The following is a 22,846-nucleotide window of genomic DNA, read 5'->3' on the forward strand; positions in this document are numbered from 1 at the left end:
CGCCTCTAGACGGGCGGGGTGCGATGTCGTCACGCGTGCGCGACGCCAAGCGAGCCCTAGCAACAAAGGCCTCCGCCTCCTCGTTCTCCGTAGTAGTGGCAACGTTCGTGACGTGCGGCGCTGCCATGTTTGTAGTGGCTTTGCGCTTGTTAACCGGGTGAGGGGAAGCCGTAGCGGGGGAAACTGCTTCGCTCTTCTCTATCGGCTCCTCTACCCGCTTTAAAGCGGGAGGTTGGCAGGAGGAAGAGGGAGGAGGCGCGAGAGTGAGCAGGGAGCGGCTGCACTGCAGGCGAGTCTCAGGGATGCGCTGGGTGGGCAAAGGAAGGGCCTCGACCTGGGCGCGTCACCGCAGCCTTCCGCGGGTGACGACGGGTCCGTTACTCTCGGGGAGGGGGCTTAGCGTTGCTTGACTTGGGCTTAACCGGGAGTGAGGTGAGTGCTGCCGTGTTTCTCTTCTTAGAGGACGCTCCGGCTTTGCTAAGTAAAAAAACCGAGCTGCATCGTTGACAGGAAGCCTGTGTGGAGGGGGCCATCATTATATTATTGCTACGTTTTTATTGCTAAAATGTTTGATTTAGTAAAATAATACTAGTAATGATAATAACAGTATGTAAACCCTTGGAGGAGCTTGGTCCCATTTGTCTTTAATCAGAAGTGTGCCCCTCACCCCTGAATGTGATGTGGCTTACTTCCAAGTAAGCATACATAGGATTGTACCTTCTTGGTTTTATTGGATCCTGGCCTTTCACAGCAGGCAGCATCAGATACGTGAAACAAAGCTGCTATGCTACTGGGTGATCTGCAGAACTTGCTTTGTTGCTGGAATATGATCCCCCAAATATACATGTTATAGCCATTAGTAGTCTGCATTTGTATTGGAATTTTGAATGGATGTTTTGTTGCTGGTGTGTGTGCTGCACTGGGCTTTACTATTCAATTTATTTACTACTAATAATAAATAAATAAATAAACAAACAAACAAACAGGGGGCAGGTTCCCAAGTTTCAGTATAGGGAGGTGGAGGTTGTAATATTTATGTGCTGCTTAATGGAGTCCACTACTCTCTTCCAGCATGGGGACCATGGCTCATGAGCCTGTTCCCTGCATTTTAAAGAGCCCAGTCTCACTGCAAGTGGGAGACATGAGGACTGAGCAAGGCCGTCCTGGTGTTCTGGTGATTGATGTTGTGCTTCCACACTCACAGACCATTGATGTAAGTATGGGAGGAAACCAAGTGGGTGGGGCTTGCAATTGTCAGATCTTACGTTTGAAGTCTCTCATTTTAACTGTAAAGCTGATATAGAAACTACGATGGTGAAGCAGGAAGCACCTGCTTCAAAACTCACCTTTATTAACTCACTTGGTTCCCCTAGGCAAGCTTCTCTACCTTGCTCCAAGCTGTAATTTAGATATTCAAGCAGTGACCTGCTCCAAGGGTTGCAGTAACATTTCTGAGCAAGAAAAGGAGGAATCCATGACAGTCCTCCCCTCATATTGCTATCCTCAGTTGCAGGAAATAGTGTTCAAGAACTATTACACAGCCTTTCTGACTCTACGGGTGCAGCGCCGAAACCCTGCAGATGGTGGGAACGAAAGTCCTCCCAAGTGGGTTACTTGTCTGCAGAATTACTGCTTGATGCCCAACCCTCACACAGAAGAAGGCTCTCAGGATTACTTCTCTCTCTCCAGACATCAGGTAGGTATTTCTGTTGGTATTGCACATAAATCATAGAATTGGAAGGGATGCAAGGGTCATCTAGTCCAACCCCCTGCAATGCAGGAATCTCAGGAGATGATTCAATTATTCTGCTAATTCATATTGTTTCCTGTCTGAAATGGCAACCTGTGCTCCACACAACATTCCTGGTTTATTTTGTTGCGCCATCACACTTTAGCCACCACTGAGTAAATCTGGAATAGAGCTGGGATAGGGAACTTGTGGCTTCCATGTTATTGGACTCCAACTCCCATCAATGCTAGCCAGCATGGCCAATGGTCAGAGAATGTGGGAGCAGTAGTTGTCAGGGGTGGCGGGCTTCCTCTCTTCACACAATCACCATGAGAGGCTCCTGACGTTTTTATAGTCTTTACAGTATTTACAGTATTGTCATTAGCACATAATGATCATTAATCAGAGTCACTCAGTTCAGATCTCTGCTGAGCTCTGCATCCGCCCCGCCAACACACCAGGAAATGGTGAACCTGCTCACTTCATCTTTCGCCCCTCCTTTTCTCCACACATCTCATGAGAGCCGGTTTAACCCCCCCCCCCCGAGTCTGAGCTAGAACTTAACCCTCGCTGCTCCTCTCGACTGACTTCAACAACTCTTTCTTCCTCTCTCCCCCCCCCCCAGCACATCCTCCTCCATCACTGCATCTCCCCCTCCCTCTAGGAAACCTGACACCTCTAGCTCAACCCTAACATCAGTCTTGCAATGTCTGGTGGACAACAAGTTCCCCACCCCTTCTTTAGTGTGCCAGATGATAATTGGGGGAACGGTATGGGCTGTGTGTTTTCTGTAATATAATTTCTAAAAAATTATAAAACTCTGCATGCTCTTACTGCCCATAGGGTACCTTTCAGCTCTGTCTATTACAGGCACCGTTTTGGCTAGTCTTATTAAAATGCTTCAGCTACATTGAGAGTTTTGTATTGGAGAAATGCAGAACCAAGGTAATGCTTGGTAACTTTCAGGAAAAATTATTAATGATTTGTTTAATTAATTAATTATTAATTAAAGATTAATAATAATTAATGATAGGGATCCCAGCCAAACTTCATTTTTAATAGTTCGAGTTACAACCTAGCCCACCAAAACTTCAAGAGTACTTAGTAACGGTTTAGGTACACTGAGGGGAAAGGATTGACAGTTGTAATGGCTTTGCAGTCCCAAAGTAATAGGCAAAATGAATGTCTGTTTTTATTATTTTTCTATAGAGTTTTTTTTTTAGTATGCAAAGGTCTTTACAGGTCTAACTTTTTCCATTCTTGCAACAAGGTAGATCCTTACAGTTTTGCTTTTAACTAAGATTTTAACAATCTGAGACACAGAAATGCTGGTGTGCTTGAATCCACCCAGGAAAACTATAGCTGAGCCGAGATTTAACTAGATCTACAAGGTCCAGTGCTCAGAACTGAAGTACTACTACTGTATATGTACCAGACCATGATAATACCCTGACTTGGCCTTAATTCCTGACCCTACTGATACTGTATTCTAGTTAGTTTGGAATGATTCCCTATTGTTTGTATCAAGGGAGAAGTTATTAGAAGCTCTTACAATGCTACAGCAAATCATTGTTTACTTTGTTTTGAAGGGATATTGGGCCTTGGTGCAGTTTCAGTGATGCCTTGTCTCCCTTACTTTGCCAGATGCTCTGTGATGTGGACCGAGTGGCTGCCATGCGTCTCATCCTGCGTCAACCATCTCCAGTATGGCTGCATTTCACCATTGAGGAGCTGCAGCTTTTCCCTGGGGGTCAGAAGGTACATACTCAACTCATCCCCAAAGCACCTGTTCTTTCTATAACCATTGTTCTATGGTTGTAATGGCTTGCTCACCATTGAATGAAGCCTTCTTCAGAAGACAGTCTAGGGTCTGATAACTGGCTGAACTCCGGCTCGCTGTGCTTTACTCCCCCCCCCCCCAAAATGCTAGGTCGCACATCTGAACTGGAGAAGATGCTGCACTTAGATCTCTTTGATTCAGAGCTACCAGCTTCTGTCCTCCTTTTCTAGCCTTCAGCTTCTGTGGAGCCAAGTCTCCTATTCTGTTCCGCTGCTTGGCCTGAGTTTTATCAGAGTTTCCTGTATCAATTACTATTCAATAAGTTTGCCTTTCTTCGCTCTCTCAGGTTAAGATCTCTGCTACCCATGGAGCAAGATTATTAATGGCTCTCCCCCTGCCAATTCATTCTAATTTCCATGGTATGAATTTCACATCCTTAGTGTGGCTCACCAATGAAACTGCCAGAGCCCCTCATGTACATAATCCGTGTTATTAACTCTGCAGTTGCCAGGTTCAATTCTAAAGCTGATTTTAGAGTGAGCTTTCACCTGTGAAATCCAGATGGGGGAAAAACATTCTCCTGGACACTGTACCTCTGAATACAGTGAGAATAGCCCCCTCCTTGTCCCCTGGTAAATAATGCTCCTATGAGAGCTTGAAGTAAATAGATGGTACTAGTCCATAAGAGTGAATTCTACACTTTCCTGTGGGCAGTAGAGACAAGTATTTACCATATTTTCCAGCATATAAGACGACTGGGCGTATAAGACGACCCCCAACTTTTCCAGTTAAAATATAGAGTTTGGGATATACTTGCAGTATAAGACTACCCCTCTGCCTACGATCGTCCGTGGGCCAGACATGCCCATGCTGCCCATATCCAAAATGTCCGCAGCGCCAGAAATTGCTTCTGCACATGTCCAGAAGCCGAAAATCGCATCTGGACATGCACCGAAGCGATTTCCAGCGCCGCACTGCCCATTTCCAAAATGTCTGCAACGCCAGAAATCGCTTCTGCAGCTGCATATAAGACGACCTGGTGTATAAGATGACCCCCGACTTTTGAGAAGATTTTCTTTTCCTGGGGTAAAAAGTCATCTTATACACCGGAAAATACAGTATGCCTTTAGGCAGCCCGCTCTGAGAGAGTAAATTGATGAAGGTAAAAAGGGTAATATAACATTCCAGTTGGTAGAGAATCAGCAGTGTTTTGCCCTGGAGCTTTTTTTTTTATCTTCCAGAGTCCACAAAAAGGCTTCCCAGCTTGGCTTTCTCACCCATCTCCTCAGGAGCGGCCAACAAACATGCGTGATGTAAGTATTGTTGGTAACATTGGGGGCTTCTGATTTGCTGACAGGCTCCTGGCAGGGAATGGCTCTGGGGAGATGTGATGTTTTCTCAACAAAAGCAGTGGAGAAGCTGCTTATATGACTATATGACTATCCTTCACTTCCAGGGACTCCCTGATGCTGACAAAGTGTCTTCTGAACTGCAGCAAATGTGGGTTTTGACCGAGATGCTCCAAGCCAACCAGCCAGCAGCACGAATTGGCCGTTTTGATGTTAGTTTCATATTGCTTTTGCTTCTTGTTTGGGGAGTATGTCCTTCACTGCAGTCCAGTTAGAACTCACACCCCTATCTTGAAGACTTACTTCAAGTTTATACTCCGCATTTGCAGCCCGCAGAGCGTGCACATGAACCTTAGAAGAGCCCTGCTGGATCATGCCAAAGGCCCACTTGGGCTGCCCTGTTTCCAGCAGTGGACCAGGAAAGCTGCAATGAAAGAATTCGGCACTCAGTATGGAATTTCTATTCATCATGCGTCCTTCTTCCTCTAAGGAACTTAAGGATGGCTTGCATGAAGTTTTTGTATTTTACCCTAGGGCAATTTGGGCTACAGCATAGTGACTCTCCCAAGGTTACCCTGTTGGATAAGTGGAAATTTGAATTCAGCTCCCCCTAAGTTCATGCCCAGCATTCTGTCCACTGGAGGGAATGGAGGCTGCGTGGAAGAAACATACATCCTGTAACATTCCCAATGTGTTGACTCTTTGCTAAAAATAATTCCCTGTACCTCTCTTGTTTCAGGTGAATGGCTCCTATGACCTTAACCTCCTTTCCTACACTTGAGTTTTCCCAGGACTCAAAGCTGACTAAGTTCCTAAGAGCTGGACTCACTGAGCTGCACCCCCACAGTGTTGGATTGGCTTGAGACAGGAAGAAATGATGGACTAAGTCTGTTGCCTTCATGTTCCAGTCCTTCCCTTTTCCACTGCATGGAGGTGGCCTTTGTGGGAACTCTCCAGCTCTACTCTGTTCTGCCTACCAGGTCTTATGTGGAGATTGTTCTCCATTTTGCACTGGACCCTGGAAGGCTGGGTTCCCTTGAACTTGAAGGTGCCTTATTTGGGCTCTTCATCTCCTGGTCTGTTTTTTGGAAGCCCTGCTGTTTGATGCATGTTTCTTTTGGGGGCAAAATCAAGCAACCTTTCAAGAATCTGGTACTATAATGGAGGCAGGGCAGGATGGAGAGAATAATCCTTCATTTTGGCAAGAGAAATGACTTGAAATGTCTTGAAGCTGACAAGACTGAAGGTTTTAAATTCTCAAATTCACGTGTTGGTGTTCCAGAGAGAATGAGAACTCCCTTGTTGCTTCCTCTGCTATGGCTACCTCATTTGCTACCTACACTATGTAATTGTGTTGGGTTTTAATCAGTGGGTGGCAATAAGAAATGCTTCCTGAAGAGTCAATCTCCCACCTCTTTTTTCCTGGAGGGATGTGAGTAGCTTAGTTGTGAATTGCACAGAGCTAGCCCTTGACAACCTGTCACTAGCTTTGGCTACAATATTGTAAGGGCCACATTAGAGAAATGGTTTACCCTAGTCAAATGGCAGTGCCAGACTGTGCTGTGTTGGTTTTTAGCTGAGTCCTGGAGCACATTGTCATTTTTTTACAGCCACAGCGATAGACATTTCAAGTAGCGAAAATAGCATCATGTTAGAAAGTCTGAAAAGTCCTTAAGCTGAGTTGCAACCTGGATTACCAGCTGTCACCTTTGTATTCTTAAATATCACCATATTAATCTTTCCAACTCATCAAATAACCCTTGCATGGTTGTAGATACTCGTTTCCAGTCCATGAATTACTATGCTCAACAATGAGTGTTGAAAGCTGAGGTGAATAAATGGTAAAAGTCTGGATTCAGATCCCTGCTCTGTCAAGGAGCTTCTAGACTGCCTTTGAACAATCACTTTCTCTCAACAGTACATCTTAAACTGCCTTTCAAAGGGCTGCTATGATGGTTACAATGAGAATATTCAAACACTTCCCCATACTGACAGGCAGAGATATTTTTTGAACAGAACAGCGCTACGTTGCTTCTTAGCAAGGGTATCTTCTTGTGGTAGGGGGCACTTCCTGCAGTAATGTCCATGATATGCAATAGTCTGATGGACCAAGCTGCAGAATAAAATGAATTAGTGCAGTAGGATGTGTAGCTGACTTTTTAATTTTATTTTTAATGCTGGACTTTAGATCTTGGGAACAACCTCTTTTCCGTAGCTGTGTAACTTTCCTTTCTGTTATTTATTATGAATTATGTATGCTACTTTATTTATAGCTGGAAAGAGCCACAGTGATGATCTAACCCATTGCAAGTATAATAAACTTTTACTGAATACAGTGAAAGGCCTTTGCAAATTTTGAACGAGTCTGATGTCAGGAAGCTGCCTTATACAGATCATTGGTACCTCTAGCTCAGTATTGTCTGAGCACCAATGTCTCTTCAGGGTTTCAGATAAGGATGTTTCTTAGCCTAACTTGGAGATGCCCAACTTGGGAGCTTCTGCTTGTAAATAATGTGCTCTGCTACTGAGCTGCAACCCTTACCCATTGCAATCCATTGCATTAAATCAGGGTTAATGTCTTTGAAGTATTTTTCAGTGGATGATTATCCAAATGCATCACAAATAAATGATTGTTGTATTGTATGTGCTTGGTGCATTGTACTTCTCAAACCTTTGTTGTTGTTGTTGTTTAGTCGTTTAGTCGTGTCCGACTCTTCGTGACCCCACGGACCATAGCACGCCAGGCACTCCTATCTTGCACTGCCTCCCGCAGTTTGGTCAAATTCATGTTCGTAGCTTCGAGAACACTGTCCAACCATCTTGTCCTCTGTCGTCCCCTTCTCCTAGTGCCCTCAATCTTTCCCAACATCAGGGTCTTTTCCAAGGATTCTTCTCTTCTCATGAGGTGGCCAAAGTATTGGAGCCTCAGCTTTACGATCTGTCCTTCCAGGGAGCACTCAGGGCTGATTTTCTTAAGAATGGATAGGTTTGATCTTCTAGCAGTCCATGGGACTCTCAAGAGTCTCCTCCAGCACCATAATTCAAAAGCATCTATTCTTCGGCGATCAGCCTTCTTTATGGTCCAGCTCTCACTTCCATACATCACTACTGGGAAAACCATAGCTTTAACTATACGAACCTTTGTTGGCAAGGTGATGTCTCTGCTTTTTAAGATGCTGTCTAGGTTTGTCATTGCTTTTCTCCCAAGAAGCAGGCGTCTTTTAATTTCGTGACTGCTGTCACCATCTGCAGTGATCAAGGAGCCCAAGAAAGTAAAATCTCTCACTGCCTCCATTTCTTCCCCTTCTATTTGCCAGGAGGTGATGGGACCAGTGGCCATGATCTTGGTTTTTTTGATGTTGAGCTTCAGACCATATTTTGCGCTCTCCTCTTTCACCCTCATTAAAAGGTTCTTTAATTCCTCTTCGCTTTCTGCCATCAAGGTTGTGTCATCTGCATATCTGAGGTTGTTGATATTTCTTCCGGCAATCTTAATTCCGACTTGGGATTCATCTAGTCCAGCCTTTCGCATGATGAATTCTGCATATAAGTTAAATAAGCAGGGAGACAATATACAACCTTGTCGTACTCCTTTCCCAATTTTGAACCAATCAGTTGTTCCATATCCAGTTCTAACTGTAGCTTCTTGTCCCACATAGAGATTTCTCAGGAGACAGATGAGGTGATCAGGCACTCCCATTTCTTTAAGAACTTGCCATAGTTTGCTGTGGTCGACACAGTCAAAGGCTTTTGCATAGTCAATGAAGCAGAAGTAGACGTTTTTCTGGAACTCTCTAGCTTTCTCCATAATCCAGCGCATGTTTGCTATTTGGTCTCTGGTTCCTCTGCCCTTTCGAAATCCAGCTTGCACTTCTGGGAGTTCTCGGTCCACATACTACCTAAGCCTGCCTTGTAGAATTTTAAGCATAACCTTGCTAGCGTGTGAAATGAGCGCAATTGTGCGGTAGTTGGAGCATTCTTTGGCACTGCCCTTCTTTGGAATTGGGATGTAGACTGATCTTCTCCAATCCTCTGGCCATTGCTGAGTTTTCCAAACTTGCTGGCATATTGGGTGTAGCACCTTAACAGCATCATCTTTTAAAATTTTAAATAGTTCAGCTGGAATATCATCACTTCCACTGGCCTTGTTATTAGCAGTGCTTTCTAAGGCCCATTTGACTTCACTCTCCAAGATGTCTGGCTCAAGGTCAGCAACCACACTACCTGGGGTGTACGAGACCTCCATATCTTTCTGGTATAATTCCTCTGTGTATTCTTGCCACCTCTTCTTGATGTCTTCTGCTTCTGTTAGGTCCTTACCACTTTTGTCCTTGGTTATGGTAATCTTTGTACGAAATGTTCCTTTCATATCTCCAATTTTCTTGAACAGATCTCTGGTTTTCCCCATTCTATTGTTTTCCTCTATTTCTTTGCATTGCTCATTTAAGAAGACCCTCTTGTCTCTCCTTGCTGTTTTTTGGAAATATGCATTCAGTTTCCTGTATCTTTCCCTTTCCCTTTGTTAAGTTTATTTATGAACCTGTAAATAGCATCTAAAATTAGGAGTACATGGGCCAATGCTCTTTTTCCATGCTAGATGCTGAGTAACCAAAAGGGGGAGTGGCAAGTTGGAAGGAGAATAGAAGCAAAGGCCGCTGTCTAATTCTGAATTGAATATGACAGCTGAATATTGATTTAAAAAAATTTAAAAAGAAAAGCCAATTGCTTCCAAAACCTTCCTTGTTTTAGCAAACATCCTAGATAACCTGCAAAATAAGGGAGGGAAATACCAACACAAATTCTGGTGTTCCAGGCTACTTTGATCCTATGTAGTCTGTTTTTTATCCAATCCAACTGATTCATGCATGCCTGGTTAATTGGAAATAAAAAATGCCCTTCCTGGAACCATTGCTCTGCTTCTACAGCCTTCCAGTCCTATCATTGCTTTCTATATTCCCTTGTCTTTAAAGTAAAAGTAAGTATTTTGAAAGACCTGTTAATTGGCTATGGTATCCTTTGGATTTTTAAACGCCTAATCACACTACATCTCATGCACTCATGAGAACACCACTGTTCTCTAAGCTAATATTGCTAGCAACTCTGTATTGTAGTCCGCTATTTACATATTGATCCATCCACTTGATTAGAGTTTCTTCTAGAATGAACGCTAAGCAGCACTAAAAGGTAATTCCCTGCTCCAGTTGTGTGATCTGGGCATCTTCTGTGCGTGTAAAAAATCGAGGGAGAGAACTATCCCTACGTTTTCTGCTGAGAAGCCCTTACCTTGCACCCTTTCAGGACCATTGTCCATTTTGCACTCCTCAATATTCCAACTGAATAGACTGGCTTCATAAAGGAAGTGGCCTGCGCATCTCGCCTGGACAGCACTGGCTTCGGTGACGAACGCGGTTCATCTTGGGGTCAACAGCGAGTCCGGTCTGCCTGGATGCTTCCTCTCCTTTTCATCTTCGGCTGGGGAGGGCGAGCCCTCTGGTCACTTGCCGCCGAAACGGGACTACATTTCCCAGGCTCCTCCCCGGGACTTGAGCTCTGGGCCCAGGGGAGGGGCTGTCCTCTCCAGCCAAGTCGTAGGGGCGCCCGGGAAAATGCTTCGGGCCGGCGTCGGAGCTGCTGTTCGGCTCGCGGCTCCGGGCTGTGGGTCCACCGGAGCTGCCGCACGCGGGAAGCGGGGCTACGCCTCCGGGCAGGTGAGCTGGGGACACCCGCCTCTCCTCCCATTCGGCTGCAGGTGTGCGCTCGGAAGCCCGGCAACAGGCGAGCCTTGCGCGGAGTTGGAAGTGGCGTAGCGCGGCTGGCTCGCTCCGGGCATTCAGGGGAGCAACCGTCCCCTGGTGCCGGAGGGAAGGGGGCCAGGCGGGGAACTTTGGGTTGGAAGAGTTGCGCTCTGTTTTTCAAACGTTCACGACTGAAACGGGTCAACCGCACAACCTGCTTATTGTCACTGTTTTAAAGTCCGGGGGATATCTGAATTAATAGAAGGCAGTCCCAGAGCGCGTGCAGAGTGCATTGCTTTCGCACTAGCTCTCGAGCATCGGAGATTTCGTTCCCCCAGCATCTTTAGAAATGGAGCGTTGATCTTGGCCTGGTTTGAGGGGAGACCGGGTGATGAGAACAAGGGATCTCCTTGGAGACGGAAAAGGCTGAGGAGCCCCGACAGAGCCCTCGCCCGCCCGCCCGCTCACCCCTCGCGTCCTTTTGGTTGAGTCGGGGGCGGGCGCAGTTCCCTGAGCATTCTAATGGCGAGGGGGCAATTACCCAGCGGATGCTTCTAAAGAAAGAGTTTACAGTAGAAAGTAAGATGCTATTCTCAGCATTAAGCACTTGGGCTGTAGTAGTAGTGGCTTCTCCAACAAAGTTCTTCCCTGGTGGTGACCCAATAATTTCCTGTTATGAAGCTGGAAATGCCGGGCGTGAATGGAGGAAGAAACCTTCCATATGTGGGGGTTGGAGTGCCAGAGTCTCCCCTGCTGAACCCCTTGATCAATACCGGTTCTGTGCGGGGAAACAGCAACATTTTGCCCGGTGACAGATGCTCACCACAGCCACTGTCGTGAACAGGGAGGGTGCTAAATAGCAAATGGGATTCCTTTGGAGAGCATGGTGACTGTCTCCCAACTATGCAGGCCAGAGCTTAGGCAGGTGGGAAAGTGAGACAGGAAAGCCTTTGCAGACCTGCAAGAGGGGGTTGGGTACAAAGGGCAAGCAGCTTTATTTTCCTCTTGACATTGGACTTCTGATAAAGCGCTAAGCAAACAAGCACTAATCACAAAGGTCAGAGGTAGCTTAGAGACCAGAGCCACCCCTTGTTCCAATAGGAAAAAAAGTTTGGTCCCTGGGGCTGGCTCTCATCTAGGAGGTGATGGGTCCACTCTCCAGGGCAGCTGGAGGTCAGTGTCTAGCCTTTGAGGCCACCCAGGTCTGCACACATCCATGCTTAATAGGTATAAGTTGGGAGAAGGGCAGGATGTTCTTCCTTCTGATGCGGCCAGGGTTGGGAATGGCAGTGGTGTGACTGATAATGAGTCCTGGTTGCCCATCTCAAGACTGCTGACGTTTAGATGATCTCAGATATGTTGTTGGCACCTGCCAGTCAGAACATACTTTGCCTTCCTCTGCAGGAGAGCCTAAAGCAGACGCCCCTCTATGACTTTCACCGGCACCATGGTGGGAAGATGGTGGCCTTTGCCGGCTGGAGCCTCCCAGTGCAGTATACGCACAGCCACCTGGAGTCCCACCTGCACACCCGCCAGCACTGCTCGCTCTTCGATGTGTCTCATATGCTGCAGGTAATGCTGGAGGAAGCCAAAGGTCATTGAAGTTCCAGCCTTTCCGCTGTGGGGTCATCAACTCTTCAGCAGTGGGGCAGTGGTCAGTTTTGAACTGCAGGAGCTCACCATGACAGCCCTCCTAGCCCACCCCACCCCCACCATACACACCAAGAGAGTCTGCAGCTAGATCCCCAATCATAATCCACAAATGTGGGCAGCTGTGTTGGTCCCAAAGAGCATCACTACATAGCATAAAACTCAGCTGACAATCTGAGATTCGTGAACTGGCAAAGGGTGGTGTGGTAATAAACATGCTGGACTTTGGCTGGGGTGACCTAGGTTCACATCCCTGATGGTTCACTGGGTAGCCTTGGACCAATCAGTGAGTTAAGCCAACTTAACAAAGGAATTATACCCCATGCTCGATCTGTCCTTTCATAAGGCAACTCCCGTTTTAGGCATGACCAATATGTGTGGGATCACACACATGCACACTGCGCCAAACCCAAAAGTGACCCAGAAATGTCATGAAGACATCACTGAAACGTCACTCAAAGGGCAGAATGGGGTGTTTGCAGGCTTTTTCAATGGGTTTCTGATTTCACACAATTTCACGCAATGGCCCGGAATGCAATGCCCTGCATAAATGGGGGGGGGGGGAGCCTGTAGTATGTTGGTTAGGATTATGTTTTTATTTCTGATACACATTTTGTGTGTTTATATCCTGCTATACATCTGATAAATGGAAGAATAATAAAGCCCAACTATACCGTGCCAAAGCAACAGCCAGGCTTGGATGTTTTGTTCAAGTGTGCTGTCCTTGGTCCTGCATAGCACCCTGGTGATGTGAGGTGACTCTCTCTTTTACAGACTAAAGTGTTTGGCAGAGATCGGATTAAATTCATAGAGAGCCTAGTAGTTGGGGACATAGCAGAGCTGAAGCCTAATCAGGTATGTTGGAGCCCAATGGGTTACACCCTCGGTGGGAAACCTTCAGCCCTCTGGATCTTGTTGAACTCTCATCAGCCCCAATCATCATAGCTAAGAGTCAGGGATGACGGGAGTTGTAGTCCAGTCCAGCACCACAGGATTCCCATTCATTAGGTTGCACACAAGTGTAACACAATGGGTGGCATGCTGAATGTGAATGTGGGACATTCAAATCCACTTCAAATCCATCAGCTGGGTGATCTTGAACAAATCACTGTTGCTCAGTGGGCCACCCTATAGTATGGATGGGAGAGGGGAATGATGTGAAGAACTACATATTGACACTTTTCCTGCACCATTATGCGATGACAGGACACAGATCTAAGTAAAAGTAATACTTTTATAGGGCTTTTCTATAAGATTGAAGTGTTACTTAAATGCATTTAATTCATTGCATGATACCCCTGCAAACTGTAATCTAGTACTAGTAAAACACTGTTTCCATTTAATGGATGAGGGGGTGAGATGGAGATAACCGTGCTTCCTGGGGATAGCTATATAACCATTGTCCTTCCCTTTAAAATAGAAAAAGGGAAAAACGAAAAGAGGATGAATAGCAGGAGTCGAACACTCGGCATTCAAATAATTTAAGGTTCACAAAATGGCCAGACATTTACATTGTCTAGCTGCACTTCACCTCTTGTTTGAAAATAATAGAGGTGGTGGCTTTGTGAAAGAGAAGAGTGAAGAGATCACTGCAGAAATCACTTTTTGTAGTGACGCACAATTACGTAGGCATGAGGGAGAGAATCATATAATCATTGAGTTGGAAGGGACCCCTGAGGATCATCTCGTCCAACCCCCTGCAATGCAGGAATCTCAGCTAAATCATCCATGACAGATGGCCATCCAACCTCTACTTAAAAACCTCCAAGGAAGGAGAGTCCACAAACTCCCCAGGGAGTCCGTTCCACTGTCTAACAGCTCTTACTGGCAGAAAGTTCTTCTTCATTTTTAGTTGCTTGTTCCTCGCGAGGTCACAGACACTGGCCAATATGGGTTTGCATGTCTTAATACAACTGTATTCCACATTGCCATCACAAAACAAGGGATCTACCATACAGAGGGAAATTATTATGACTCTTTATTATTATTACTGCATGTCTGCCAAAGCCTGCCTTCTGCTACACGGTAGCCACTCTTGGCAACCAGTAACTAAATTGCACTTTACTTTCAGGGCACTCTGTCTCTGTTCACAAATGAAAGAGGAGGCATCCTGGACGATTTGATTGTGACCAGCACCTCAGATCAGCACCTCTACGTGGTCTCCAATGCAGGTTGCAGGGACAAGGATTTTGCCCTCATGAAGGTATGTGTTTCTCACCATCCAATCCTATAGGGAATAGAATAGATGGTAGGCGGCAGCAGAAACACAGACAATAGTTAGGTAGTTCCAATCCTTTGGGAAGCTTGAACTTTGTCCCTTGCTGCAGAGGATGCTGGACTCAATTAGAGAGAGAATGGGATGGAAGAGAGGAATATGCCTTCCCCCACCCCCAAGTGGGTCATGACCTTGCTGCTCTCTGTTTCTGCTTGCAGAACAAGATGAAGGAAATGAAAGCAGCTGACTGCGATGTGGACTTGGAAGTGTCAGACAACGCTTTGCTTGCTCTGCAAGGTAAAGATTGTGTACCTGTGATAACTGCCCCTACAGGCAAAATACCCAGGCATTTGCCTTAAGAGAATGCACAGAACTGCTGCTTAATTGCTTTGATACAGTAGCATCTCCCAGACCAATCAATAGCCTTACTGTTGATCTTCCTGGGATAGCTGATCCCATTGTCCAAAGCCTTGCCCACTTCCACCAACTCTTTTTATTTATTTATTTGCATCTTTAGGCTCATTGGGCAGCAAGGCCAGCTTGTTGCTAGCTGGTGTGGTACTGACTTGCCTAGGGCCTTTGAATATGACAAACGCACTTTCCCCTGTGCTGCTCTGCACCCATAAGAACCCAAGGGCCCTGCTACATCTGATAGTCCATTTCATCCAACACCGTGTTCTTACCAGTGGCCCAGCCTACAATTTCTAGGAAACTTAGAAACAGGTTAGGGTGGCAATAGCCCTTTTCTTTGTCCCCAGCATCTGATACGCAGAGGGGACAGGACTGGCCCTATCATTAGGCAGAGTGAAGCAGCTTTCCCAGCAAGCAGATCCTGAGGGCAGGGAGCAACAGCAAGGGGTTAAATGGCAGAGACATATAGGTACACCAGGACAAGATAGAGCCCTTCTGCCATTCCATGTGGGGATGGAACCAGGGACCACCTGATTCCTTATATCTCTGTCCAGTCACTAAGGTCTTTAGGGAGTGGGATGTTACCTTGGCAATGATGTGCTTTGGCTGAGATCAGCAAGGGCAATACCCTCTATGTGGCTGAGCCCATTCAGCTTGAAATGCCCAATTCCTTCCTCCATCATTTAACTGGGACTTATTGAACCTTCTTTTGGTGGGGGTGGGGAGCCTAATGAACTAACACCTCTTCAAGCTCATAGCCATCCCCCTTCTTCCTTCTACCAGGTCCTGCCATGACCCGAGTGCTACAAGCTGGGGTGTCAGACAACCTGTCTAAGCTGCCCTTCATGACCAGTGCAGTGATGAGTGTCTTCGGAGTGCCAGGCTGCAGGGTCACCCGCTGTGGCTACACAGGCGAGGATGGCGTAGAGGTACATGGTCAGGGAATGGGATGCGGGTGGCGCTGTGGTCTAAACCACTGAGCCTCTTAGGCTTGCTGATCAGAAGGTCGGCGGTTTGAATCCGCACGACGGGGTGAGCTCCCATTGCTCTGTCCCAGCTCCTGCCAACCTAGCAGTTCAAAAGCACACCAGTGCAAGTAGATAAATAGGTACCACTGCAGCGGGAAGGTAAACGACGTTTCCGTGCGCTCTGGTTTCCGTCACGGTATTCCGTTGTGCCAGAAGAGGTTTAGTCATGCTGGCCACATGATCTAGAAAGCTGTCTGTGGACAAACACCGGCTCCCTCAGCCTGAAAGCGAGATGTGCACCACAACCCCATAGTCACCTTTGACTGGACTTAACTGTCCATGGGTCCTTTACCTTTACCTTTACACGGTCAGGGCTCGGCTCAGCCAACCAAAAAGAGGTGGGAGGAGCAGGAGCACTGATGTTGTGCACTGAGAAGCGAGAAGCTATTTCAGGCTGGGAGGGCAGCGTATTGATAAAGAAGGGGGTTATTGAATGAGGTTGGCTGGGGCGAGAAGGGTGTCAGTCAAGCCTAGACATAGCCTCAGATTGAGCTAGAGTGCAGGATTAGGCCAGGTGACCTGATGTTGGGAATGGGGGTGGGGGGGGGGAAGGGTGGCAAAAATCACACTGACCAAATCACTGTGCTCTTCTGTACCCAGATCTCTGTGCCTGCAAGCCGAGCTGTGGAGCTGGCTGAGCTGCTGCTTAAGGACTCCACTGTGTGGCTGGCAGGACTCGCAGCCCGGGACAGTTTGCGCTTGGAGGCAGGTCTGTGTCTGTATGGGAACGACATTGATGAGAGCACAACCCCTGTGGAAGCCAGTCTGATATGGACCCTTGGTAGGTGCCAGCTGCAATTCTTGATTTCTCTCCCTGCCCTGCCTGCCTACCCATTGACATTCCTGGCCAATATCAAGTAGGCAAAAAGTCACCCATTCCTGCACCCCAGACCAGAGTTGACTGGGCCTGGAACAAGAGTGTTTTTTGGCAATGGGAGAGAAGCTGCACTAGACCTTCAATGGTGATGGGCCACTATGTGGTGAGGGTAATTTGGACCACACACGGGGGGAATTCTTGTTCTGTTGGCCTTAACACCTTATTTCCAATTGCTTATCAGGGAAACGCCGCCGTGCTGCCATGGATTTCCCAGGTGCATCAATCATACTGGCCCAAATCAAAGAGAAGCCCAAAAGGAAACGTGTGGGGCTGACTTCTTCAGGGCCTCCCATCCGGCAGCACATGCCCATTCTCAGCCCAGAGGGCAAGGCCATTGGTAGGTTCTCCAAGCTTCTCTGAGTACTGTCTAGGAAGATGACACACCAGCCCTCTGCTACAATAAGCACCCCAATAAGCATGGAATACTTGGGGTGCAGGCAATGATGTTTGGTGAACAGCTTTGTTTAGAACCAGCAGCCTTGTACCCCGTGTTGCTCATGAATTCTTGGAAACAAAACCAGTGCAGTTTTGAAAGGCTGCCCATCATTTTGCTTCAAAATTGTGTCCATTTATATATGAACATGATTGAAAACCTGCTCCTTGATCTCTCAAACCACCATGCAAAATTTGGGTAAGGTGTATTGATAAGGGTCCAAAGGTGTAGGGGACAAAGCTTTCAAAATATATAGTAGATTTGCTTCTATGAACTCCCTGCCCCTTTCAGGCGGCAGAGTAGTACATTCTAGTAAGTGAAGCTCATTGAAGATTATTGCAGAATGCAGCCTTTTAGAGGTGTTCTATTGGAACTGCATACAGAAAGCAGCAACAAACCGACTGGCGGTATGTGGTCTCCATAGTTTGTTTGCGTTCTTCTTGTCCTTAGTGGATCATTAAAGGGCATAGCTGCCAAGTTTTCCCTTTTCTCGCGAGGAAGCCTATTCAGCATAAGGGAATTTCCCTTAAAAAAAGGGATAACTTGGCAGCTATGTTAAAGGGCCATGCATGTTAATTGCTCTTAGGGCCATTGGTGTGTGTGGAAAACTAGGCTCTCTACCCTACCTATAGAAATTGGGAAGAAGTTGCATTTTTGGCAGCAATTTTTATTGATCATTTAATGCATAAATGTTTGCTATTGATAAATGATCTGTCCATTCCTCCATGTACTAGGTGAGGTTACCAGTGGCTGCCCTTCCCCCTGTCTGCAGAAGAACATCGCCATGGGATACGTAGAGAGTGACTACAGCAAACTGAGCACAGCCCTCACTGTAGAAGTGAGGAAGAAGAGCTGCCCTGCTCTAGTGACCAAGATGCCATTTGTAGCCACCAATTACTATACAGTGAAATAGGCTACTGCTGGCATAGGCTTTCAGTTTTGTATTCTGGCCTGCCTATAAAGAGCCCCTCAATTTCATTAGGGCTCTGCCACAAAGATGGTTACTGAAAAGAAAACAGCCCTAAAAAGAGAGAAACTACTTCAGGGGATGCCGGGGACATTAACAACTAAAGAGGCAGGCAACTGAGCAAGACTTGACGACATGCTCCAGTCTCATCTGCCTCTTGGCCTATTGCTGATAGCAGAAAGATCCCAATGACTTGATCTCCAGAACTCCACCACCACCACCCTTTTGCATTTATCCCCAAATATTAAAAAGTCCTTGAATTTTCTCCTGCCCTTTTCAATCTGCTCCTTTTCTTGAAATGGTCTGATGCATGCTCAGCTAGAAGCAGGAAGAAGACCCTTACATTGCAACAAAAGTAAAGAACAAGCTTCTTGGTTTATTCCTTCTATTTCCCATATGATGTAGGCTCAGCGCATTCATTTTACCACTTTGGTTTTCTCCCTGTAGTGTAGGGGAAGAAAGATGTACTTGCTACTTCTCAAAAAAGTGAAATCATGCCCTGATGTGGGCTTCTCCTTCCAAATAATGTTTATACCAATGAATAGTTAGCCAAAGGCCTGTTCTTCCGACTATTTTTCTGGAGGGGGCATATTTAAATAGTGTTTCAGCTTGAGCAAACCCCTTTGTTTTCTTACTGCCATCTAGCCTGGAAGATTCAGAACTACATTTGAAGGAACCATTTTTTACTTTGGATGCTGAAGACACTAATATTGAGAGCTGCTATGAACTGCTCCACATAAATAGAGAAAATACTTTTTGTGCAGCAGCTATCTTGGGGAAATAGTATGTATTTATATGCATCTCAAGGAAATTTTCAAACAGTACAAAAAAAACTTAGGAGAGGTGTTCCTTTTGCATTGTTTTAAAACCTTGAGTGAAGACATTTTGATCGAACTGAAAAAGCATGTCAAAACAAAAAGATCTTCAGTTGTTTATGGAAAGTACAGATAGCGGGCACCTATCATATTTGAGCAGGAATGCTGTTCAACAGAGGCAGTAGCTTTGCTCTGAGTGACTTCAGAGCAAACTGATATTTTGGAATTTTAAAGTATTTTGGTTTAAAAGTAAATACAAAAAAACCCCTAATCTATATTCTGCATATGTACACAAGTACTCAACAGCTATTGCAATAAGAGTCAAGACTATATTCAATTTTTCCATCACTCTTTTATAACCCATGCATCAAACCCATACATTACACACAACCAGGGAATATGAGGGCAGTGGCTGGTAAAATAGAGGGATGCTCAATATCACATCAGCAGCTCCAGCATTACATAGCTACAGAACACATACAATCACCTGACTCCTCCAGGGAATGAGCACCAAGAAGTATGATTTCGGAGCAGAACTATTTTAGAACTAGTAAACTCTAAGATAGTCATTGGTACAGATTGCAAAATCTGACTAGGGGCAGGGAACCAGCAAGGGTTTGAATCTGTCAGACTAAGCAAGTCTCTGTAGCTTTCAATCTTTACACAAGATTGGGGATGCTTAGCAAAGAGCAAATTAAGCTCAGCCAGCTGGAGAAATAATTTCTTCATCAGCCCTGGCGTCTGCGTCTCTTACGAGTTGAGGCCAGTTCAAGGCAAGGGAAATCCAAGCACCACTGCAGAAAGAAACAAGTTCCAGGCCAGCGATGGGTTTGACGTCACATTGAAGAGAGGCAGGCTTGAGGTCAGTCTGCAAAATAACTTGTGGCAGAAGAAGAAGAAGAAATGCAGACAGCTTAATGAAGGGGGGGGGGGAACTGCAGCTTCCCAACCTGAGTAGAGCAATCCTGAGACTCAGTACTTGGTTAAATGGACGGACAGGAACAGTTTTCACAGCACCAGCGTTGACCAGCAGCTCAGGCCACAGGATGAGAGAAAGGGCGACTATAGCTGCTGTCTCCTCAGCACTGAAAGAGCGAGGCCTCTGGGCAGGTGGGCGTCAGCATCCTCTATGCTCCTAGAGCAGCAGGAGCTTGGCTTAGTAACCTCTGCCATCACTCCCGATGCGTTTTCATACTCTCATTACCTGAACTCTCCCTGAAAGAAAACAGACCGAAACTTTAAAGTAAATCACGAGTTAACAGGGATTACAGATCCTGTATTCCTGCAGCATCAGATCCCCACGGGCACCGATTCCACCACCTGGAGGGGCTGGAAGGCAATGGATAAATCAACTCACCACATTGAGAAGTGTGAGGATCCATCTGGTGTCCCTCCATTCTGCCCTCCTGGACCTGGGAAGGAGAAGAGAATATTGTTAGTCAGGTAGACTTCTCACCTGGCAGTCCTTTGACTCCAAGTAGATCAGTGGCGGCTGCAAATCCCGCTTCCCTTGCCAACACAATTCGAAATCAAAGGAAATGTAAACAATACTGAGTCAGGTGAAGCAATGGGATGGCCTGCTATAAGACCCCTTCCTATATTCCTAGACACATGAGAGGATATATAGTTTAATCCCGACAATTAACTGATCTTTCAGGAATGCTTTGATGGTGTTTCCTGCTTGGCAGGGGGTTGGACTGGATGACCCTTGTGGTCTCTTCCAATTCTATGATTCTATTATCGTTCTTTTGAAAAGTTTTGACAAAAAAGATTACCAAGAAAAGTATGTAACGGATGAAAATAAAAATTAATGTCAGTCAGTTATTCCAAAAGTCTTCCCAAATTAACATGATCTCAGTTTTTGACAAGAGAAAGGTTGGATAGTAAAGGCCATTTTTAATATGATTTTTTTTTAGTCCAGTTCACACAAACTTTATTAAATTAAAGCAATTAGATTTAAGGTGAATGTCCCATTGAAGGCAGTAGAACTAAATTGGCTTAAATCCAGGCACTGGTTAAACCAGTTAGTGGTTTGCAGTCATAAGCTTCTGTGACATTTGTCTTTGACACATGACTCTAACTTGGGTGCGGGGAACAAAACAGATGTTGAAAGAGGTGGAAAACATACTACAAATATTGCAAACATATGTTGCAAATATGGTGTAGTACGTTTTCCACCTCTTGCTCAAGACATATGCCTCAAAACAACTCTAGGGTGGAGAATAAGCACAGTTACTTGTTTGGGAGCCACTTTATACTGTAGGTTCCAAAAACAAATCACAGCAGAATACAAATCACACACCATTATTTCATACAAGAAAAATGTTTAAGCAGCTCGTGTCATTATTATGCATCCCAGCAGTTGAGGAGGATACGTAGAAGAAATACTCTTATTCAAGCACCCAGCAGTCTCTGTCAAGTATTACAAAAGGAAGGAGAGTCTTTCTGAAGGTGTATTTAGGGGATCTGCTTGTTGAGCTTTTTTTTAATGGGGCAGGCTTCTCCTTATGTGCATTGGAGGGGCAACTGCCTCCCCCCCCCACACCACTATGCCCATGGGGTCCCTGATGTCAGCAGAGAGTAACCCAGGTAAACAATTGCATCTGGGTGCCATGTTGTCTCTGCACATAGCAAAGCACCTTTCAAGACTTGCTCCCCATCTACTATCTCACCAGGGACAGTTTAGGACCTGGATGGTATCCAGTTACTGTACTGTACAATTCTGGAGTCAGTGAGCAGCAGTATAGGTAGAACTGGTATTCAGTGTGGCACTAGGAACAGTGCCCAGCACGGCTGCTGTTGCGGCCCAACATGACAGGACAAAAAGGGCCATCTAACAGACTTGGACGATAACAGAATTGGCCAGCAACTACGGTAGTTTTAGAAAAGGCCACTTCGAAGAGAGGATGGGCTATCAAACCAGATGGGGCCCCCACTGTGTAGAATAGTTGCAACAAGAGCTTGGCAGCCATCTCCAAAGACCATCATTTCTTTCTTTTCTTTCTTAGTCTTAAAAGTGGTCTGTCTCCAAGTCCAGTTGCCACGGTTCAGCAAATATGCGCCTGCATCACAACCGGGGCCGCCACTGTTAATGCATAAGGAGAAGGGGATGCATTTGGTTTGGGGACTGCACGCCTCGGGTACTGACCCTTAGCAACCTGCAAGGTCGAGGCTGTTCGAAAGGACACAAGAGAGCCAGGAGAAGAAGCGCGAGGCGTAGCCACGGGGTAGGAAGCGAAAGCGGAGCAGCAACACAGAGGCAGCTACCCCGGAGTGGGGATTATGCCGAACCGAGAGGAAGCGCTGGGTGGGTCACGCGAGGTAAACAAAGAAGGCGGCGGCGGCGGCGGCGGCGGCCGCCTCCGAAGGCAACCCTACCTTGCCGGTAGTAGAGGCCCGTGACGGTGTTGCCGTAGACCCGCCAGGCCACCTGGATGCCGAGCAAGCTCACCAGCAGCCAGAGCAGGAGCAGCTGGAAGAGGGCGGCGCGCAAGTCCTGGGCCTCCCAGTCCGACATGAACTCCTGCCCAAGCCAAGTGAAAGCCCGCAGCGCCTTCGTCGGCACCTCCCACTCCGCGGGTCCAGAAGCAGCAGCAGCCGCCGCAGCAGCCACCGCCTCCTCCGCCGTGGCCGCCGCCATCCCACTCGGTCTCGGTCCCACCCGACGCGCAAAGGCGGCGGGAGAGAGAGAAGCTCTGCGCCACAAGCCCCGGGGAAACTGTCAGCGGCGCCGCGCGTGCGCCCCAGGGAAAGACCCAGGCCCCGCCCCGCGCGGCTCTCTTCCCGCCTCCAGTTCTCTCTCCCTCCCACCCTGCCTGCTTCGCTTTTTCCACAGGGTGCGTTTACTCGGGTGCAAG

At 46.6% G+C, this 22,846-nt stretch overlaps 3 protein-coding genes across 3 annotated transcripts; 2 read left to right on the forward strand and 1 right to left on the reverse strand.

Annotated features, from left to right (window-relative positions):
- The first annotated feature begins 67 nt into the window (after positions 1-67).
- On the forward strand, positions 68-7,501 carry NICN1 (nicolin 1, tubulin polyglutamylase complex subunit). The gene is made up of 7 exons (XM_035105939.2): positions 68-289; positions 1,072-1,213; positions 1,508-1,696; positions 3,374-3,487; positions 4,751-4,822; positions 4,966-5,070; positions 5,598-7,501. The coding sequence occupies exons 2-7, from the start codon at positions 1,073-1,075 to the stop codon at positions 5,637-5,639; spliced, it is 663 nt and encodes a 220-aa protein (XP_034961830.2). The 5' UTR covers positions 68-289; position 1,072; the 3' UTR covers positions 5,640-7,501.
- Positions 7,502-10,386: 2,885 nt separating this feature from the next.
- Positions 10,387-19,839, forward strand: AMT (aminomethyltransferase). The gene is made up of 9 exons (XM_035105937.2): positions 10,387-10,566; positions 11,998-12,165; positions 13,018-13,098; positions 14,315-14,446; positions 14,677-14,755; positions 15,653-15,798; positions 16,498-16,678; positions 16,956-17,111; positions 17,942-19,839. Exons 1-9 carry the CDS (start codon positions 10,465-10,467, stop codon positions 18,118-18,120), a joined length of 1,224 nt encoding a protein of 407 aa, XP_034961828.2. The 5' UTR covers positions 10,387-10,464; the 3' UTR covers positions 18,121-19,839.
- Positions 19,322-22,725, reverse strand: TCTA (T cell leukemia translocation altered). Its single transcript, XM_035105938.2, has 3 exons — positions 22,368-22,725; positions 20,347-20,401; positions 19,322-20,204 (listed from the first exon to the last, which is right to left on the reverse strand). The coding sequence occupies exons 1-3, from the start codon at positions 22,627-22,629 to the stop codon at positions 20,162-20,164; spliced, it is 360 nt and encodes a 119-aa protein (XP_034961829.1). The 5' UTR covers positions 22,630-22,725; the 3' UTR covers positions 19,322-20,161.
- Between the last annotated feature and the right edge of the window lie 121 nt (positions 22,726-22,846).

The sequence above is a fragment of the Zootoca vivipara genome, chromosome 2 (genome assembly GCF_963506605.1).
Source record: "Zootoca vivipara chromosome 2, rZooViv1.1, whole genome shotgun sequence".
NCBI lineage: Eukaryota > Metazoa > Chordata > Lepidosauria > Squamata > Lacertidae > Zootoca > Zootoca vivipara.

Bases quoted from the DNA above. Each gene is read 5' to 3' on its own strand.
- NICN1 (XM_035105939.2), top strand. From the start codon at position 1,073: ATGGGGACCATGGCTCATGAGCCTGTTCCCTGCATTTTAAAGAGCCCA. The intron at 1,214-1,507 runs GTAAGTATGGGA...TGCTATCCTCAG, and splicing joins CACACTCACAGACCATTGAT to TTGCAGGAAATAGTGTTCAA. The intron at 1,697-3,373 runs GTAGGTATTTCT...TTACTTTGCCAG, and splicing joins TCTCTCTCTCCAGACATCAG to ATGCTCTGTGATGTGGACCG.
- AMT (XM_035105937.2), top strand. From the start codon at position 10,465: ATGCTTCGGGCCGGCGTCGGAGCTGCTGTTCGGCTCGCGGCTCCGGGC. The intron at 12,166-13,017 runs GTAATGCTGGAG...TCTCTTTTACAG, and splicing joins ATGTGTCTCATATGCTGCAG to ACTAAAGTGTTTGGCAGAGA. The intron at 16,679-16,955 runs GTAGGTGCCAGC...ATTGCTTATCAG, and splicing joins CAGTCTGATATGGACCCTTG to GGAAACGCCGCCGTGCTGCC.
- TCTA (XM_035105938.2), bottom strand. From the start codon at position 22,629: ATGGCGGCGGCCACGGCGGAGGAGGCGGTGGCTGCTGCGGCGGCTGCT. The intron at 20,402-22,367 runs GTAGGGTTGCCT...TCTCCTTCCCAG, and splicing joins GGGCCTCTACTACCGGCAAG to GTCCAGGAGGGCAGAATGGA. The intron at 20,205-20,346 runs GTGAGTTGATTT...GTTTTCTTTCAG, and splicing joins TCCTCACACTTCTCAATGTG to GGAGAGTTCAGGTAATGAGA.